The sequence below is a fragment of the Populus nigra genome, chromosome 8 (genome assembly GCF_951802175.1).
Source record: "Populus nigra chromosome 8, ddPopNigr1.1, whole genome shotgun sequence".
NCBI classification, from domain to species: domain Eukaryota; kingdom Viridiplantae; phylum Streptophyta; class Magnoliopsida; order Malpighiales; family Salicaceae; genus Populus; species Populus nigra.
In genome coordinates, this window is record NC_084859.1 from 1888597 (window position 1) to 1910737 (window position 22141).

Genomic DNA, 22141 nt, shown 5'->3' on the forward strand with positions numbered 1-22141 from the left:
ATCTTAAAATATGATTTATATTATTCTCTAACACATCCCCTTCAAGCGAAAGTCTTTTAGGCTTGAAACTTGTATAGACTCACATTACCTTGTGCTTAATTTTTATGAAATAAATAGATATGGTGAGATTTAAACTCGTGGCCGCCACTCTAATATCATATCAAAAAATTATCTTTCGTGACCGTCACTCTAATATCATATCAAAAAAATTATCTTTCATAACCGTCACTCTAATATCATATCAAAAAAATATCTTAATCTAATAAGTTAAACTATTAAATTAAATTTTAATATATAATTTATATTATTTTATAACAAGCATACAAGAATATCATGGTGTTTTAATACTCACCGGCCACGTACACAGAAATGGATTGAAACGTTTAGGGTCCAAAATGATTTCCGGAATATTTGGCGTGCAAAGATTGGATCCATCAAAATTCAGAAGGAAGCAACCAATTCAATTTTTAAAAAAAAAATTAAAAAATTGAAGTATGAATTCAAGAGAATCTTTGCACTCTATGCCCTTGCAGTGCTGTCTTTTTTCCCATCTCTCTTCCCGATCCAATGGCGACCAGAACCGACAAAACCAGTCGTTTCTAGTACGAGATAGCTTCACATCATCGCACGTTCTCCACGAACACTAACAATAATTGTTGTTCTTGTCGAGTGGTTCTAAGGCAAAGGTCGGAGCCTGAACAAAGGTCAATTCCCAACAATAATTGTACTAGTGCTATAAAATAGATCGAGGTCATGATCCCTCTTGCGGCCCATCTATTATTATAATGGTCGGAACGTCACTTTATTAATAAATAAAGATTGAATACTAAGGGTGTTCAAAAAATCAATAATTTTTTTTAATATTGAAGTGGTGGAAAATTTAGTTATGTAGTTTTTATTTTTTAAAATATTATGAATTGCTACAATATTTCCCTACATGATTTTTTTTGTTATGATTTTTTTCAAAATTGCCTTCATTGATTTTATTATTTTTAATATTGAGCTGGTTGAAAATTACAACTGTAGATTTTCTCATGAAACACTATAGGTTGCTACAGTATTTTCCTGCATGGTTTTTTCCTCTTTTTTGTGATATTTTCCAAAATTTTCTTTTTTGATCTTATTTTTTTAATATTGAGCTGGTTGAGAATTACAATTGTATATTTTCTCATGAAACACTATAAATTGCTACAGTATTTTTCTAAATGATTTTAATATTGAGCTGGTTGAGAATTTAGCTTTAACTTTCCCCACATATTTTTTTTTCATTTTTTTATATATTTTTTTGCTTTTTTTTTCCAAAATTGTCTTCTTTTTTTTTTCTTTTTTTTGTGTTGTTTTTTTTTAGAATTGTTTTTGTGAATTTTATTTTTTTAATATTGAGCTGGTTGAGAATTTAGCTTTGTAGTTTTTTCTTTTAAAACACTCTGGATTGCTATAATGTTTCCCCACATGGTTTTTTTCTATGATTTCTTTTTCTAAAATTATCTTCGTTGATTTTATTCTTTTAATATTAAGCTGGTTGAGAATTAGCTTCGTAGTTTTTTCTTTAAAACACTATAAATTGCTACGATGTTCTCCACAAAAACAATTTTATGATTTTTTTTACAAATTCATGATAATATACAAGCCCGCAGCATCACACGAGCATCATACCTAAGTGTCATTGCTAATCCAATTGGGATGCAGCTCATCACAAGAGTTGTTCAACCTTTTAATCCTACGATCCCTAATGAAAGGTGAACTGCGTTGCTTGCCTTTTCAATGAATACAATAACCACACTAAAACAAGAACACAAAGTATTATTTACGATCAAATTATAAAAGAGAATTTCATGAGATGATGAAAACCTTTTTTTTTATCTTACAATTTATGGTAATTCAGCAAAAGGAATACCTAAGATAGTTTACTCGCATTTTCATTGCATGTCATATAATATGACTTTTTTTAATGCAAAAGAAAAAAAACAATATAGAGGTGTTATCAACACGTTTTCTAGTATAAAAAAAACTTTAATTATGAAATGATAAGTTAATATATGCATTTAATAAAATAAATATTGAATTACATACATAAATAAATATTAAAGGGAATTCTTAACACTAACTACAAATTATATTAGAAAATTAAGAGATAGATGTATATTAATATATCTAATTTCATGTCATGTGAAGCTTTTTATCTAATTATATGGCATTAAATGTTTTTAATAGAATAGTAATAGATGTTTTTAATAAGAATAAAAAATGTATCTTTTTAATTAATAAATGAGAAATTAGCTGGAAAAAAAAAAATTAAGGCTAATCTACCTATTCTGACAAGATGGAGGATAAAAAACACCTTAATAGCACTCTCTTTTATCAAATAAAACTCACTGATATTAAGATCATGCTTTTTGTTGTTGGAAAGTCGTCAAACAATAACTTTCTCTCTTATTTTCTTTATCACTTCCTCTCTTATATTTCAAGTTAAGAGACTAACTAAATAAGCAAAATGAAATTTTAAATAAAAGTTGAAAACCCAAAAACCAAAAAGATCAAAAAATGAAAAATTCAGAAACTAGGGGGATTAAATTGCAAAAAATGTACCTAATGAACAGTAAAAAAAAAGGGGAACAAAGCCTAATGTCTTGTTTCAATATCAAATTTGGTCTTTAAAGTTTTAATATTTAGCAAACAATCAAATTGAGTATTGTTATGTCAAATTAACATTAAAATATTTTATTTGAGATTATGAGAACCCTATAAATAGGTAATTGAAATAAATTATCAGCCTAAAATCCCACTCAATGCAATGTGTAAGGACAAATTTGAAAAAAGAAATCAATGGCCAAAGTAAAAAAAAATGATTCATGGACAAAAAAAAAGAAATCATTGTTTCAATTCATAATGATTCCTCTTACACTGCATAGTGAAACACTGAGCAACTTTAGGTTTTTTTTTCAAGTTTTGTAATGTAAATTAAATAAAATCACAAAACATACAATATTTAATAAAATTTGCATTAAAAAACTTTTTAATATATAAAAATATTTATAGTTATGTAATGTTTTTTACCAATTTCAGATTTGGATAATTTTTTTATTGGTATAGTTTTTTCATCAAGTGTTAATTGTGATTTTCTTCTTTTTTATAATTTGGTGATAATTGGACAATTTATGTATAGTTATTTGTTCAAGGTGTAAAGTTCTTCAAATTTATGTTTGCATATAACATATTACTGTTTATTAGTAATAAACTGTCAAATTAATTAATCACCCTAGGAAATAAAGTTTAATAGTAATTTTATGATTAAATTGATATGTTATTGTTGTAGTTTATAGCTTAAGGGATATCAGGATGAAGCAGAGCATAAATTGATATGGTACGGTAAAGTGCTATTATTGAAAATTACTAATATCCCTTATATGGTTGGACTCTTGAGCGGTTTAAGGTTTACTATAAATATATATTATGTAACCCTATTCAATATATAGTGAAAATATAGTTTCTCACTCATGTGCATATAGATATATTGTCGAACCACGTTAAATCTTATATTTTCTAGTTTTCTCTCCTGTTGCAATATTCATCAATAATTTCTGCATGTTTTTTCACAACAATCATTGTGTTGGAATTTTTTTTAATTAACATGATTTAAAAAAATTATAGGTGAATGATAAATTAATCTAAAAAAAATCCTTGGTTTTTTATATTTAATTCTTAATTTATGATGGATAATCAAACATTGATAATGGTGAGAATTAATTCTAACTTTAACCTTTGAGCTTCCAAAACTCACTATAAAAAAAAAAAGCGTTTCTAACTTTAATTTTTTAGATTTTTTTCACTCTTTCTCGTCTTATTTTTAGTGTTTTCTTTCTCTTTTAAGCTTTGGTTTTTTCTTTCAAATCTAGAACTTAGATTTATCTTGTTGAAGATATTTGTATTTCATATTCTTTGGCAAGATGTCAGATTCAAATACTCGTATAAGCAGATGAGGGAAATAATAATGAAATTGCCCCCAACAGGCTTTCTGGTGACCTGGGTAACATGGTCACCAGGCTCCGATATCAAAACCATATAATATCTAGTTGTTTAGTGTTGGTCAGGGACACTTGGTCAAAAGACACAATGCTTCCAGCCTCATTTGGAGGCATCCTTAACAACATTTCTTGTCCTCTGAGGTTTGAAACCTCATGACTTCTATCTCTCCCTCTCCAATAAAAAAGGAATGAACAACGCCAATTTCAAATATTAGGCCAGTTCTAATGGTTATAGATCCCTAGCAAAAGCCACCAATTCCAGTCCTAAATCTAAAAACTCCCCTATGAGACATGATTTTCTTGCCTTTTCTAGACACCATTCTATAATAGGAAAGGCAGAGGAAACTTTCACAAAAGTTAAAAATAGAACTAAGGAAAAAGAAGGGTTTATATATAGGTTATTGCCCTTTACTCCTAAAAATGAATAAAAAACATGTCACCCCATTATAAGGAAGGCTAAACACCTATTGTATTTATTGCACGCTGTCGCGGGGTGCGCGACGTCACGACGATCGTCCACCCTCAGATGTGTAGTGGGGGGTATATATATCAGGTAAATATGGGGAGACAAGGAGTTCTTTGTCTCTTAGCAATGAAAAAATGGTGTGGGAGTCGCCACCTAGTATTTTGGTCACTAGGAACCCTAACTGGTCTCAGAGATCGGGCACGGAGACTGGTTGCGTAAAGGGAAGGTATTAGCACCCCAAATACGCCCTACCTAAGGTAAGCTGCTTTGTTTATTTGTCTGATAAAATCAAGGTCTCGTTGTGTTTCCTAGTTGTTGGTCCGTCTATGGTTCAAGAAAAGTCCTCCTCAATAAGGAGGTCCTTATCTTATCGGGTAAAACCTAACCGTTCTAATGTCTAAAAAAAACATATTTAATATCAGGACTACGTTTTATGCATAAATTAGTAATCCCATATACCAAAATAAAACAAAAATATTTTTTTAGAACTTTTGAAATATTGGCCTAGTTCTCATGGCTTAAATAAACCGATTATTAAAGCCAAAATGCATGCTAATACATATATTGTTTTTTTGAAATTTTCTTTTGTTGTGTGAAAATATGATGTTATGATATTTATATATATATATATATATATATATATATATATATATATATTGGAGAGACTAGGCCGTATTTTAAAACAAAACATTTTTTAATTATGTATACATTTATTTATTTTTTGATGTTTTGACGCAAATCGGGTACTTTAATACTGGGTTGGTATTCTTACGGTATAAAAATACAACCAAATATTAATCCACTTTGATAAAAATATGCAGAAAAATCAACAATATTTTTAAAGATATTTAGAAAATTTTTGGAAAGCAAAAGACACATTTTTTTTTTGAAAATCTTTGATGCTTTGACGAAAACCGGGTATTTTAATACCGGATTTGTATCTTTACAGTATAAAAATACAAACTGATATTAATCAAAATACAATAATAAAATTACAGAAAATCATATATTTTTTTGAAATAATTTTTGCAGAAATTTCCTAAATTTTATATATATATATATATATATATATATATATATATATATAAAATACAAAACAATATGTAATATAATATATAACATTAAATGGGCTGGGCTGGTCCGGCCCAACCAACTGGGCTGGGCCGGGCTCAGCTCCAAAGGTGTTGGGCCGATTTCGGCCCAACATGGATTGGCCAGACCCGGCCCAACACTATTATTCTCTTCTGGGCCAGACCCGGCCCAGCAGCTACGCTGGCGGGGGGAATTATTTCCCCCCCCCCCCGCCCTCCTGCATGCAGAACGTTATTCGTTCTGCATGCAGGACATGAAATAAAATGCAGTAATGAAGGGAGGAAGAAGAATTACCTGGCGTGGAGGAGGTTGTGCGTCGCTGGCGGTGCTGCAGCGGAGGCTGGTGGCGGTGTCAAGCGGTGGCGCTACCCTTTCGGACGGCGGTGCAGGGGCTGTTTCTTCTCCAGTTTTTTCTACCCGTTTCTAGCTTTCTCTTCTCAAATTTCGGTTCCTCTCCCTTTCGGTTCGTCCTCTCCTCCCTCTGGTTTTTTCTCTTCCTGCTTCGGGTCCTTTTTTTTCTTTTCTCTCCTTCATTCTCCCCTCTCCCTTTTCTCTTTCGGTCTTCTCTTTTTTCCCCCTCTGTTTTTTCGTTTTTTTTTCTCTCCCCGTTGCCTCCCCCCTTGTTGCTGCTGTGTTGGTGTTATTTATAGAGCCAAGTGAGTGGCTTTTCGCCGTGGATCATAGGGAGCAGCCGGCTGGTCGGCCATAGGCGCGACTGCCCAGGTTCGTTGGGTGGTGCGTGGTGGGTGGTCGGCCATTGTGTTCGGTCGGTGGGCTCCAGGCGAGAGAGAGGGGCCGGCCAAAAATTCAAACAAAAGGCATCCCTTTTTCCTTCTTCCCCGTTGCATGTTCGGGGGGGAAGAAGGAAGATGAACAGTGTCGTTCAAAACGACACCATTCTGCTCTTTTCCTTCTTTTTTTTTTGAACGCATGAAACGGCGTCGTTTTGGAGAAAACGCGTCGTTTCATTTAAATCCTGCAAGACGCCAAAACGCTTCAATTTGCAAAGCAGCTCTCAATTATCTTTTTTCCCTTCAATTGCATCCCTGTCGAATTCGAACCCCGTCCCTATATTTGGCCGTGTTTTTCACTTTGGTTCTTGGCCTCTGAATTATGCAATTGAGCCTTTAATTGATCAATAAACTTCCAATTTCTTTAATTAGGCCCCTGAATCAATTAATTCCAGCCCCTATACTTACGCGCCTTCTTCAATTTGGTCCTTGGTTTCGGATTCCTTCAATTAAGTCCCTAATTGGCCCTTAACCTTCAATATTTATGCAATTAAGCCCCTGATTTGACCTAATAAATTCCTAAAAAATATATTTTGGCCCCAGAAATTAAATTTCTTCTAATTAAAGCCCAAATTGACTTAAAAATCAACTTTTCTTGCAATCAAATCCCCTATAAATTCATTTAAAAATCCAATTAAGTCCATAATCATCCAAATTTGGGCTTTTCTCCTCAAATTTCAAATTTTCCTTCTCAACAGGGCTCTCCTCCTTCAAGAATATACTGTCAAAAATCCAATCTTTGTATTTTTAACCTCATTGACCAATTTTCCAACCATTTTCTGAACGCTTTTGCCTCCTGTTATTTTTTCTTAACCTCCTTTGGCTATATATATATTTTTTATATATATATTTTATGGAGGACCCAAAAATGGGTTACAACACATGCCATTGAGTGGTCTTCTCAAAAAATTTGTTTCGCCTCCCCCTAAAAGCACTTAAAATCATAATAGGAAGACACCCCTCCTCAAAGGGGCTTTTCAAGTATTTTCACATCAAATGTATAAAGACTTAGGGGATAATTGACGAGTCAATATTTTCAACTCAATATTTTATGCTTTGAAAAAGCCTAAATCCATAAATAGTGTGTTAACCTAATCAAATATGGATCTGGTATCTTACGAGACCCAACATACTTGGGTTCAGCCATTAGCTGATACCAAGTCACCATGGGTTTGGCAAGACGCCAAACCCAATATATTTAGGTTCGGCCAAGAGATGAGCGTAAGTCATCGTGAATCTAGCACGACACCAAACCCAATATACTTGGATTCGGTCATAAGTTGAGCCTAAATCACCTCAAGTCTAGTGAGATGCCAAACCCAATATATTTAGGTTCGGCCATGAGCGGAGCTCAAGTCATTGTGGGTCTGGTAAGACGTTACACTCAATATACTTGGGTTCAGAAATGAGCTGACCTCAAGTCACTACGAATATGGTAATACACCAATCCCAAAATACTTAAGTTTGACCATGAGCTGAGCCCAAGTTATTATGGGTCTAGTAAGACGTCATACTCAATATACTTGGATTCGGCCCTCAGTAAAGCCCAAGTCACCATGTTTCTAGAAAGTGGCCAAATCCAATATATTTAGGATCAACCATAAGTTTAGATCGACAATGACTTAAGCTTAGCTTATGGATAAACCCAAGTATATTGAGTGTGACATCTTGCCATACTCACAATGAATTGGGCTCAGTTTATGGATGAGCATATTCATCGTGAGTCTGGCAAGATGTCAGATTCAAATACTTTGGTTGATCCATATGCTGAGTTATAAATGTCCCCTGAACCACCCAGGTAAATGATTCACTTTTTCCTACTCTAAATGATCATATATCTCAAAGAATTAATCACAAAATACCAAGAAAAAACACCCTTGTTATTGGAATTTAAAACTCTTTGTTTCATTTATCTCCATTCCCATTTAAAGTTACTGACTTTATCATCAGAGGGTTTTTAAGTCCCACCAAGTGAGACTTAAAAACCTAGATTACGAAGTTGTGTCAAAACTGTCCAGAATCGTCCAATTAACTTTGTTTTGCCATTTACATCTCCATTTGCATCATAAATTGAAATATAAAAATAATTAGTATATTTAGATATCAAATAAGTATAGAATACTAAATATTAAGGGAGAAAAACATAACATTTTGCATTCTTTTTAGTACAATATCACAAAAGAGAATGAAATAAGAACTAAGATCTTAATTTTAAAGTTGAAGCTGTAGAACATCATTTTAGAAAGCCAAACGGAAAGTATTTGATTTTCTTCTTAACACCTATTTTGGATTCTAAAGCCTAGGTGCGATTTTTCTTGGGTACTCAATGCCATTGCTCAGGAGCTCTTGTTGAAATCTATTCATGATTGGCAATGGCAGCAATATAGGTACTAAAATACCCTCCTCCCCATAACTATTTTTTAATCCACTGACATGGAAGCTAGTACAAGGTCGAGCTCCAATTGGACCCCCGTAAACAGCCTTTCCCCATCCAAAATCAATATCTCCAAGTCCAACACGAGTTGCATCAGCAATAAGGAAGCTCCAAACTGTCGTATAATGTGGTCTCCCTTTTAACACCATGAGGTCTGCAGCTGATTTAATGTATTCTTCATTCATCTGGGTCTTCAGTCTCCTCACTAGCTCAAGTGCATATCCCAATGGGCTCTGACACAAGAGTCCAGCCTTTGAAATTGCAGTTGGGTAAGCAAAAGCATTGCCATAGTATCCACTAGGAACTTTTAGGCCTTGCTTTCCACGTACGTTGATCATGACTGATAAACGAACAACCTCCTTGGGGTCAAGTTGAAGAGCAATTGTCCGAGATCTCCATAAAAATGAAGCCAGCACCTCAAAGTTTGAGCATTTTTGAAGGTGGGGTGGAATGTGCTTTCTTATTGATTTCAATTCACTAGGGCCAAAAAAGAAAGAGCGATGGGCCATATATTTCTCATGCTCCTGCAAAGTCATGACTATGGAGGTTTCTGTGTGTGTTAGCTGCTCGTACTCACGGTGCACACAAGTCACTCGAGGTGGGTTTCTAGCATTCAAGATCTCTCTTTCCCACACGGGCAATAGGGATGGTGTGCTTGCTCCTAGTGCCACTTCTCCAGCTGTGTTCAAGAATTTTGACAACCCAAGCGAATCACTCATAGTGTGGTTTAGGCGTATTGCAAAGATGAATCCCCCACAAGCCAAACGAGTCACCTGCACACACAAAAAAATAAAAAAAAAGAGAGAGTAGATGTAAAGATAATTAGTTGAAGTAATTAGAACCATATATAAAACTTGAAGTTAATTATAAATACCTGAATCAACAGCAACGGGCATCCAAGAATACCTGAAGATCCAGGAACATCATGCAGGAATTCTTCAATATAAGAAAAAGGAGGGTGTATGCTGTCACCTAGTTGGTCAATCGTTACACCTGCATCAGCTTCAACAAACAAGATCCCTTCGCCGGTACAATCAACTAGAAGTTTGCTACGAGGCCCTTCTATAATCCTACCGGCAAAGGGGTAGTAAAACACAAGTGCTTTGCCTAATGCCTCTTTGATAACCTTCACAGGGTCTTCTCTTTTCATGGAAGGATGGCTACGATAGAACATTACAAAAGGCAAATGGAAACGAAGACCTTGCTGGTCATCTATATCTGAGAGTTGTTTTATTTCATGAGGTGTTGGTTTTGATGGCACAATCAGCTGTGGCTCACGACGTTTGACTGAAAATCTTAGTGGAGACGACGAGGATGATGCCATGATATATGGACTGTAACCTAGGGCAATGAATTTGATCATGCATCACTTAGGGCATTAGGGGGCTCTTATATAATAGTAGTCTCGGCAATGCATGCTAATTTTACGTCTCAAACTCGTGAGTATTAATTTTATTTTTTATATACTGTTAGTTTTTATATTTTAAAAGTGTTTTTGAAGAAAATAAATATTTTTTATTTTAAATTATTTTTTAAATAATTTTAATATATTGATGTTGAAAATAAATTTTAAAAAATAAAAAAAAAATTATTTTAATTTATTTTTAAATAAAAAACACTTTAAAAAATAATCGTTAATTCTTCTTAAACTGTTAGATTAGATCTTAAAATATAATTTATATTATTCTCTAACACATCTCCTCAAGTGAAAGTTTTTTAGGCTTGAAATTTGCACAGATTCATATTATCTTATGCTTAATTTTTATCAAATAAATAGATATGGTAAGATTTGAACTCGTGACCGCTACTCTAATATCATATAAAAAATTACCTTAACCTAATAAGTTAAACTATTAAATTAAATTTTAATATATAATTTATATTATTTTATAACAAGCATACAAGAATATCATGGTGTTTTAATACTCACCGGCCACGTACACAGAAATGGATTGAAACGTTTAGGGTCCAAAATGATTTCCGTAATATTTGGCGTGCAAAGATTGGATCCATCAAAATTCAGAAGGAAGCAAGCAATTCAATTTCAAAATAAAAATAAAAAATTGAAGTATGAATTCAAGAGAAACTTTGCACTCTATGCCCTTGCAGTGCTGTCTTTTTTCCCATCTCTCTTCCCGATCCAATGTCGACCAGAACCGACAAAACCAGTCGTTTCGTTTAGTACGAGAGATAGCTTCACATCGCACGTTTTCCATGAACACTGACAATAATTGTTGTTCTTGTCGAGTGGTTCCGAGGCAAAGGTCGGAGCCTGAATAAAGCTGAATTCCCAACAATAATTGTACCAGTGCTATAAAATAGAGGTCATGAATCACGATCCCCCTTGCGGGCCATCTATTAATAAATAAAGGTTGAATACTAAAAAAAGATTGAATACTAAGGGTGTTCAAAAAATCAACTGTCCCCACCTCCCGCAAGCCTTGCTATTACAACATACTCTTGTGTATGGAGGAATCACTCCATTTCATTTTAGATTAGAACAGTAATTTATAGTGATTTTTTTTTATTATTTTTTTTCAATTTTTTTTTTTAAAATTACTTTTGTTTTTTCAACTTTCTTAATTTTTCTTTTTTTCATTTATTTTTTCTTCTGTTTTTTTCAAAATTATTTTTGTTGATTTTACTTTTTAAATATTGACCTGGTTAAAATTTTTGCTTTATAATTTTTTTCTTGAAAATACTGTGGATTGCTGCAATGTTTTTCCACATAGTTTTTCTATTTTATTTCTTTATTTTTCAAAATTATATTTTTTGATTTTTTTTTAATATGAAGTTGATTGAGAATTTAGTTTTGTAATTTTTTTCTTTAAAACATTGTTTATTGCTACAGTGTTTCTCCGCATGGTTTTTTTTATGGTTTTCTCTGAAATTATCTTTTTTTTATTTTATTTTTTAATATTGAGCTGGTTAAAAATTACAGTTACAATATGTGAGGAAAGCACTTTAACTTTTCTCGAAAATTACTGTTGGTTGCTACAGTGTTTTTTCCCACATGGTTTTTTTCTGTTTTCGTTATGTTGTTTCCTAAAATTATCTTTGTCAGTTTTATTTTTTAAATATTAAGCTGGTTAAGAATTGTAATTACAAGTAAATACAAGTTTTTCCTCAAAAAACACTATGGATTGATACAATTTTTCTTCACATAGTTTTTTTCCAGTTTCTTTTGTTTTCCTTTTTTGTAATATTTTTTTTCAAAATCATTTTCGTCGATTTTATTTTTTAAAATATTGAGTTGATTAAAATTTAACTTTGTAATAAAGCTTAATCATGTAGGGAAAGTATTATAGCTTTGCTCATAAAACATTGTGGATTGCTACAGTGTCTCTCCGCATAGTTTTTTTTGTTATAATTTTTTTCAAATTATCTTTTTCAGTTTTATTTTTTTAATATTGAGTTGTTTTTGAATTACAATTACAAGTCATTACAAATAAGGCTAAATCATGTGGGGAAGCACTGTAACTTTCATCACAAAACACTGTGAATTGCTACAGTGTTTCCAACATGATTTTTTCCCCTTTTTTGGTGTTTGTTTTTTTTTTCTGAAATTATCTATGTTGATTTATTTTTTTAATATTGAGCCGATTAAGAATTTATCTTTGTTATTTTTTTTCTTTAAAACACTGTGAATTGTTGCAGTGTTTTCCTATGTGATTATTTTATGATTTTTTCCAAAATTATCTTTGTCGATTTTTTTTTTAATATTGAGCTGGTTAAGAATTATAATTACAATAAAGCTAAATCATATGAGGAAAGCGACGTGGTTTTTCTCACAAAACACTATGGATTGCTACAATATTTCTCTAAATAGTTTTTTAGTTTATTTTATTGGGAAAAACGCTATAGTTTTCCTCGCAAAACATTGTCAATTACTGCAATATTTTTTCTCATGGGTTTTTTTTCTTCCAAAATTATCTTTGTTGTTTTTTTTAATATTAAGTTGGTAGAGAATTTAGCTTTGTATTTTTTTTGCTTTTTATTAACTGAAAAGTTAAATCATGTGGCGAAATCACTGTATCTTTCCTCACAAAACACTGTAGATTGCTACAAATTATTTTGTTCAGTCTCTAAGTTTTTTATCACCAACACAACTTTTTTTTCCGTCATGAAATATTTACTCCATCATACCTTTAATTTCTATTACGTATCTAGCGCTGGTTCACAATTATAATACTATCAAGTGCATTTGTTTTATAAGCCTGCGGCAGCGTGCGGGCAAGTCATCTCGTTGACAATTAAAACGTGTGGGAAAAATACTGTTATTTTCTTATTATACATATAACTAAACTGTGTAGAGGATTTACTGTTCCCCCACACACAAAACACTGTGGATTACAACAGTAATCCACAGTGATTCTTCTCCCTCTTTCTTTCTTTTTTTTTTTGTTTTTACTTTTCCCTTTCTTTTTTTTTTGTTTTTTTTTTCAAATTTTTTTGTTCAACTTTCTTATTTTTTCTTTTTTTTATTTATTTTTTTTCAAAATTATTTTTGTTGATTTTACCTTTTAAATATTGACCTGGTTAAAATTTTTGTTTTGTAATTTTTTTCTTTAAAATACTGTGGATTGTTGTGATGTTTTTCCACTTAGTTTTTCTATTTTATTTCTTTATTTATAACTAAACCGTGTGGGGGATTTACTGTTCCCCCACACACAAAACACTGTGGATTACAACAGTAATCCACAGTGATTCTTCTCCCTTTTTTCTCTGTTTTTTTTTTTACTTTTCCCTTTGGTTTTTTTTGTTTTTTTTTCAAATTTTTTTGTTCAACTTTCTTATTTTTTTTTTCATTTATTTTTTTTCAAAATTATTTTTGTTGATTTTACCTTTTAAATATTGACCTGGTTAAAATTTTTGCTTTGTAATTTTTTTCTTTAAAATAATGTGGATTGCTATGATGTTTTTCAACTTAGTTTTTCTATTTTATTTCTTTATTTTTTAAAATTATATTTATCGATTTTTTTTAATATTGAGCTGATTGAGAATTTGGTTTTGTAATTTTTTTTCTTTAAAACATTGTTGATTGCTACAGTGTTTCTCCGCGTGATTTTTGGTTTTGAAAATTACTGTTCATTGCTAAAGTGTTTTTTCCCACATGGTTTTTTTTTATAATTTTTTTCAAATTATCCTTTTCAATTTTATTTTTTTAATATTAAGTTGTTTGTGAATTACAATTACAAGTCATTACAAATAAGGCTAAATCATGTGGGGAAGCACAGTAGCTTTTATCACAAAACACTGTGAATTGCTACAGTGTTTCCAACATGATTGTTTTTCCTTTTTTTGGTGTTTGTTTTGTTATTTTTTTTTCTTAAATTGTCTCTGTCGATATTTTTTTTAATATTGAGCTGATTAAGAATTTAGCTTTATAATTTTTTTCTTTAAAACACTGTGAATTGTTGCAGTGTTTTTCCATGTGATTTTTTTATGATTTTTTTCAAAATTATCTTTGTCGATTTTTTTTTAATATTGAGTTGGTTAAGAATTATAATTACAATAAAACTAAATCATATGAGAAAAGAGTTGTAGTTTTTCTCACAAAACACTGTGGATTGCTACAATATTTCTCTAAATGTTTTTTTATTTTATTTTATTGGGAAAAGCGTTATAGTTTTCCTCACAAAACATTGTCAATTGCTACAATGTTTTTTCTCATGGGTTTTTTTCCTTCCAAAATTATCTTTGTTGGTTTTTTTTTAATATTAAGTTGGTAGAGAATTTAGCTTTGTAATTTTTTTTCTTTTTATTAACTGAAAAGCTAAATCATGTGGCGAAAGCACTGTATCTTTCCTCACAAAACACTGTAAATTACTACAAATCATTTTGTTCGGACTCTAAGTTTTGGATCACCAACACAATTTTTTTTTTCGTCATGAAATATTTGCTCCATCATGCCTTTAATTTCTATTACTTATCTAGCGCTGGTTCACAATTATAACGCTATCAAATATATTTATTTTATAGCCCGCGACAGCGCGCGGGCATGTCATCCCGTCCTTTATTATATGGTGTCTACTGATCTGAGCTGTAATATTATAGGTTCAATCTCTCTGATCTGTCAAACTCCAATTTGTTCTTGGCTTTGTGGGTCTAACACTGTTTTTTGATTTGCTTTGTTCAGTTGTTGAGATGAGTTGTTCTAGAAGACAACACCTGGACAAACCAGATCAAATGCTTAAGAGTATTTTATTAGGATCCCACAACAATGATATTGTTTAAATCCAGTAGAGTTTTGTTTTTTTTTTCGTTTTTTTTTCTTTTTATTTTTGTTTTACATGTTTTTTTCCCTTTTTTTTTTCCTCCCCCTTTTTTTTGTTTTACATGTTTTATTTTCCCTTTTTTTCCAAGATTATTTTTTTTATTTTTTTTTATATTGAACTCGTCGAGAATTTAATTATGTAGTTTTTATTCTCTAAAACATTATGAATTGCTATAATGTTTCCCTATATATTTTTTAATTTTTTTTTTCAAAATGATCTTTGTCGATTCTATTTTTTTCATATTGAGCTGGTGGAGAATTTTTCTTTATATTTTTTTCTTTAAAATACTATGGATTGCTACAATGTTTTCCCACATGATTTTTATTTTGTTACAGTGTTTCCTCACGTGTTTTTCTTCAAAATTATTTTTGTCAAATGTTTTTTTTAATATTGAGCTGGTTGAGAATTTAGTTATGTAGTTTTTGTTCTTTAAAACATTATGAATTGCTACAATATTTTCCTACATGATTTTTTGTCTTTTCTTTTTTAATTTTTTTCAAAACGATTCGATTTTATTTTTTTCATATTAAGCTGGTGGAGAATTTTTCTTTGTAGTTTTTTTCTTTAAAACACTGTGGATTGCTACAATATTTTCTCACATGCTTTTTATTTTATTACAGTGTTTCCTCACGTGTTTTTCTTCATAATTATTTTTGTCAAATGTTTTTTTTAATATTAAGCTGGTTGAGAATGTAGTTTTAATTTTCCCCACATGTTTTTTTCTCCTTTTTTCCTTTTTTTCTGCTTTTTTTCCCCAAAATTGTCTTCTTCTTTTTTTTTGTGTTTTTTTTAGAATTGTTTGTGTTGATTTTATTTTTTTAATATTGAGCTGGTTGAGAGTTTAGCTTTGTAGTTTTTTTCTTTAAAACACTGTGAATTGCTACAGTGTTTTCCCACATGGTTTTTTTCCTATGATTTTTTTGTTTTTTTTTCCAGAATTGTCTTTGTAGATTTTATTATTTTTAATATTGAGCTGGTTGAGAATTACAACTGTAGATTTCCTCATGAAACACTATAGATTGCTACAATGTTTCACTACATGATTTTTTTTTCCTTTCGTTTTTTTTTATTATGATTTTTTTCAAAATTATCTTTGTCAATTTTATATTTTTAATATTAAGCTGGTTGAAAATTTAGCTTTGTAGTTTTTTCTTTGAAAACAATGTGGATTGCAATAATTTTTTTTATTTTTCTCACAAAAGCGTACAATCATGCCACAAGCCCGCAACATCACGCAGGCATGGCATCTAGTAAGAAACTCTAAAACGCGTGGGGAAAGCACTGTAGCTTTCCCCACATGTTTTTTTTTACTTTTGTTTTTTTTTTCAAAATTGACTTCTTTGTTTTTGTTTTTTTAATTTTTTTAATTTTTGTTTTTTTTCAAAATTATCTTCGCTAATTTTTTAAAATATTGGACTACTGGTTAAAAATTTAGCTATGTTGTTTTTTTCTTTAAAACATTGTGGATTGCTACAATATTTTCCTATATGGTTGTTTTTCTTTCTTTTTATGATTTTTTTTCAAACTGGTCTTTGTTGATTTTATTTTTTTTATATTGAGATGGTTGAGAATTTAGCTTCATAGTTTTTTCAAAAATAACACTGTAGATTGCTATAGTATTTCCCTACATGGTTTTTGTTTTGCTGCAGTGTTTCCCCACATGTTTTTTTTAAATTATCTTTGTCGAATTTATTTTTTCATTATTAAGCTGGTTGAGAATTGAGATTTAGCTTTCTCCATATGTTTTTTTTTCTGTTTTTTTGTTTTTTTTGTTTTTTTCCAAAATTATCTTCTTCTTTTTTTGTTTTATTTTCTTTTTTTGTTTTTTTTTAAATTATTTTTGTCAATTTTATTTTTTTACTGTTGAGCTGGTTGAGAATTTAGTTTTTTAGTTTTTTTCTTTAAAATACTGTTGATTGTTACAGTGTTCCCCACATGATTTTTGCCTTGCTACAGTGTTTTTCTCACATTTTTTTTATCGATTTTTTTTCACAATTGTCCTTATCAAATTTATTTTTTTATACTGAGCTGGTTGAAAATTTAATTTTATAGTTTTTCTTTCTTTAAAACACCGTTGATTGTTACAATGTTTCCCCACATGATTTTTTTTGTTATGATTTTTTTCAAAATTATCTTCATTGATTTATTATTTTTAATATTGAGCTGGTTGAAAATTACAACTGAAGATTTTCTCATGAAACACTATAGATTGCTACAGTATTTCTCTGCATGATTGTTTTCCCTTTTGTTTTTTTGTGATATTTTTCAAAATTTTCTTTTTTGATCTTTTTTTTTAATATTAAGCTGGTTGAGAATTACAATTGTATATTTCCTCATGAAACACTATAAATTACTACAGTATTTTTCTAAATGATTTTAATATTGAGCTGGTTGAGAATTTATCTTTAACTTTCCCCACATGTTTTTTTTCTATTTTTTTATTTTTTTATTTTTTGTTTTTTTTTCCAAAATTGTCTTCTTCTTCTTTTTGTGTTGTTTTTTTTAGAATTGTTTTTGTCAATTTTATTTTTTTAATATTGAGCTGGTTGAGAATTTAGCTTCGTAGTTTTTTCTTTAAAATACTGTGAATTGCTATAGTGTTTCCCCACATAATGTTTTTATGATTTTTTTAACAAACCCACAATAATATACAAACCCGCAGCATCGCGCAGGCATCATATATAGTGTCATTGCAAATCCAATTGGGATGCAGCTCATGACAAGAGTTGTTCAACCTTCTAATCCTAAGATCCCCAATGAAAGGTGAACTACGTTGCTTGCCTTTTCAATGAATACAATAATCACACTAAAACAAGAACACAAAGTATTATTTACGATCGAATTATAAAAGAGAACTTCATGACATGATGAAAATTCTTTCTTTTTATCTTACAATTTATGGTAGTTCAGTAAAAGGAATACCTAAGTTAGTTTACTCGCATTTTCATTGCATGTCATATAATATGACCTTTTTTTTATGCAAAAGAAAAAAAACAATATACATGTTTTCTAGTATAAAAAAAACTTTAATTGTGAAATGAAAAGTTGATATATGCATTTAATAGAATAAATATTGAATTACATACATAAATAAATATTAAAGGGAATTCTTAACACTAACTAAAAACTATGTTAGAAAATTAAGAGATAGATGTATATTAATATATCTCATTTCATGTCATGTGAAGCTTTTTATCTAATTATATGGCATTAAATGTTTTTAATAGAATAGTAATAGTTGAAATTTTATTTAAATATAATAATTTTATATTACAGTTTTCTTATTAATATTTCTTGCTAACCAAAAAGGTATGTTTTTCCGAAATATGTTGTTTACCCAATAAAAACTAAAAGCAACTAGAATGAATGTAAGAAAAAATTTGAATGATTTGAAATAAGAATAAAAAATGTATCTTTTTAATTAATAAATGAGAAATTAGCTGGAAAAAGAAATTAAAGGTTGATCTACCTATTCTAACAAGATGGAGGATAAAAAACACCTTAATATTATTCTCTTTTATCAAATAAAACTCATTGATATTCAAATCATCTTTTTTGTTGTTGGAAAGTGGTCAAACAATAACTTTCTCTTTTATTTTCTTTATCACTTCGTCTCTTATATTTCAAGTTGAGAGACTAAAAAATAAACAAAATGAAGTTTTAAATGAAAGTTGAAAACCCAAAAACCAAACAGATCAAAAATGAAAAATTCAAAAACTAGAGGGATTAAATTGCAAAAAGTGTGCCTAATGAACAGTTAAAAAAAAGGGGGGAACAAAGCCTAGTGTCTTGTTTCAATGTCAAATGTGGTCCTTAAAGTTTTAATGTTTAGCAAGTAATCAAATTGAATATTGTTATGCCAAATTAACATTAAAATATTTTATTTGAGATTATGAGAACCCTATAAATAGATAATTGAAATAAATTATCAGCCTAAAATCTCAGTCAATGCAATGTGTAAGGACAAATTTGAAAAAAGAATTCAATGGCCAAAGTAAAAAAATGATTCAAGGACCCAAAAAAAAAAGAAATCATTATTTCAATCCATAATGATTCCTCTCATACTGCATAGTGAAACACTGAGCAGCTTTAGGTGTTTTTTCAATTTGTGTAATGTAAATTAAGTAAAATCACAAAACATACAATATTTAATAAAATTTGCATTAAAAAATTTTTAATATATAAAAATATTTATAGTTATGTAACTTTTTTTTACCAATTTCAGATTTGGATAATTTTCTTATTGGTATAGTTTTTTTTATCGAGTGTTAATTGTGATTTTCTTCTTTTTTATAATTTGGTGATAATTGGACAATTTATGTATAGCTATTTGTTCAAGGTGTAAAGTTCTTCAAATTTATGTTTGCATATAATATATTACTATTTATTAGTAGTAAACTATCAAATTAATTAATCACCCTAAGAAATAAAGTTCAATAGTAATTTTATGATTAAATTGATATGTTATTATTGTAGTTTATAACTTATAGGCAGATATCAGGATGAAGCAGAGCATACCGTACTGAGCGAAGTGATATGGTAAAGTGCTATTATTGAAAATTACTAATGTCCCTTAGATGGTTGGACTCTTGAGCGATTTAAGGTTTACTATAAATATATATTATGTAACCCTATTCAATATATAGTGAAAATATAGCTAGCTCCTCACTCATGTGGATATATGCATATTGCTAGCTCCTCACTCATGTGGATATAGGTATATTGTCGAACCACGTTAAATCTTATATTTTCTAGTTTTCTCTCTTGTTGCAATATTCATCAATAATTTCTGCATGTTTTTTTTCACAACAATCATTGTGTTGGAAATTTGTTTTAATTAACATGATTTAAACAAATTATAGGTGAATGATAAATTAATTTAAAAAAACCCTTGGTTTTTCTATATTTAATTCTTAATTTATGGTGGATAATCAAACATTGATAATGGTGAGAATTAATTCTTCAACCTTTTAGCTTCCAAAACTCATTATAAAAAAAGGTAAAAAAAGAGTTTCTAACTTCAACTTTTTAGATTTTTTCACACTCTTTCTCACCTTATTTTTAGGTCACCTTATTTTTAGTGTTTTCTTTCTCTTTTATGCTTTGATTTTTTCTTCCAAATCTAGAACTTAGATTTATCTTGTTAAAGATATTTGTATTTCATATTCTTTGGCTCAAATACTTTGTTTAGAAGTGCATCTAAACAAAGTGGTGTTTTTCGAATCTTAAAAGGTATATTGTAAACATCTTAGTTGCACAAGTGAGGAGCGATAAAGCTTTAAGGATAAATAATTCATCATTAACAACAATAAAAATCTCATTACTTTAAAGTGCTTCAACAAGTAAGCATCTTTTTTTATTTTAATTTAAACATAGATTTTTTTTTATTACTAGTCTGCACGACATAATTTTGAGTTAATATCAATTGCAAGTTTGATTATATGCTTAGTATACATGCTAGAATTCTATTATTATTTTTGTGTTGAAAACATGTTTGACATTAGTTATGCTTTTACATGATTATGGTTTTAAACATGTACAAATTCTAGGCTTTTGTTTGATATTTTTTGTTTAGCATGCTTTTATGATGATAAACTAATTATTTTTTGTCATTAGTTTAATATATATTTACAAACTTTGATTTATATATAGTTCAATATACAATTACAAAAAGACACAAATATTTAAAGACCTAATAAAGGATCCGATTGAGAATTTGTATAAAAGTTGAGGACTTAGATAAAAACTATATTGTTCTTTTTTTTAATGACTAGGAGCTTAAGACCACACCCATGGACTTTATGCTAGATAAACTCTAGATAGGAGTATAGCCAATTTGATCCAACTTCAAGTTATAAGAGATTCATGGACTCAATCAATTATAAACCCCTAGATAAAATCCATAAAATTAATAAGAAAACTATTATGTTAAATGAGTAAATCGAGAACTGGAATTAAAAAAGTGACTTTGGATTTTGGGAATTTGAAATAAAATGTTCATGTGTTAGTTTAGAAAGTAAAAGTAGGAAAATAGTGGGAAAATAAAAACCAAATGGAAGGGATAAAAGGGGAAAGCGATGTTATGGGATAAGGTTTAATAAAATTCTATGTGGTCAACTTAAACTCGGTATTAAAAATACGTTTGAATCTAAAAAATATAACCCGGCAAACATAAAGAGTATTGTGTGAACCCGTAGCCTGAAAAATTAATAAACTAGTGATTAATGTGGAAATTTTTATAAAGGTGGGGTAAAATATTTAGAAAAGTAATTTGTAATTTTTAAACAAATTAATGTATAGTTTTACGCGCCAATAACTCTAACCGCCAGTATAAGCCTGCATATGATCGCACAATTTCAACCTCTAAATGGATGAAATTTAAGGAATAAATTTATTATAAACATGGATGCAAGTCCCTAATGAATTATTTTGGAAATATTGATTATTTTAATTGGTAAAATAATACATAGATTCATATTTTGGAGTAAAAAATTACATGTTGACTAGTTTTACATCATCAAGCATAACTCTCAATCCAATTGTTGGATTGGGCTGAGAATTTATTTTTCTTCTCTATTGAGAGATGGTGTGAAGGGAAAAAAATATCGGATGGGGAAGAGACATACATGGAGTCTGAAAAATAGGGAGAAAAGAAGACAGAGGGGGAGAGAGACTACAAGAGAAAGAGAAAGAGAAAGAGAAAGAGAAAGAGAGAGAGAGAGAGAGAAGCTTGGAGGAGGAATGAGAAATTGGAAACATTGGTTTGCAAAGGAAAGGTTTAAGCATCCATCTTGATTTGTAATGTATCTTTAAGCATTAATATTGTCATTAATTTAAGTAGTTAGCATGTTAGTGTTGAATTTTACTTAATTAGAGTTCTTGAGTGATTTTAGGAGATTTACAAATTACTTGTGAAATCATGTAAATGAGCTAGAATAACTTAAGAATTATGTGAAATCATTTGTTATTGAAATAGAAAACTTGGTGAATTAATGGTCAAAACTCAAAAGCGTTGGTTAAGTAAGAAAGAATGGAAGGATGAATTTAAGTGGGTT

At 29.9% G+C, this 22141-nt stretch overlaps 1 protein-coding gene across 1 annotated transcript; it reads right to left on the reverse strand.

Moving 5' to 3' along the window:
- Positions 1-8502: 8502 nt before the first annotated feature.
- Positions 8503-10154, reverse strand: LOC133700338 (methanol O-anthraniloyltransferase-like). Its single transcript, XM_062123836.1, has 2 exons — positions 9683-10154; positions 8503-9581 (listed from the first exon to the last, which is right to left on the reverse strand). The coding sequence occupies exons 1-2, from the start codon at positions 10130-10132 to the stop codon at positions 8667-8669; spliced, it is 1365 nt and encodes a 454-aa protein (XP_061979820.1). The 5' UTR covers positions 10133-10154; the 3' UTR covers positions 8503-8666.
- Positions 10155-22141: the final 11987 nt, after the last annotated feature.

Coding starts and splice junctions, on each gene's coding strand:
- LOC133700338 (XM_062123836.1), bottom strand. CDS start 10,132: ATGGCATCATCCTCGTCGTCTCCACTAAGATTTTCAGTCAAACGTCGT. Junction 9,582..9,682: donor GCCCGTTGCTGTTGATTCAG/GTATTTATAATT, acceptor TTGTGTGTGCAG/GTGACTCGTTTGGCTTGTGG.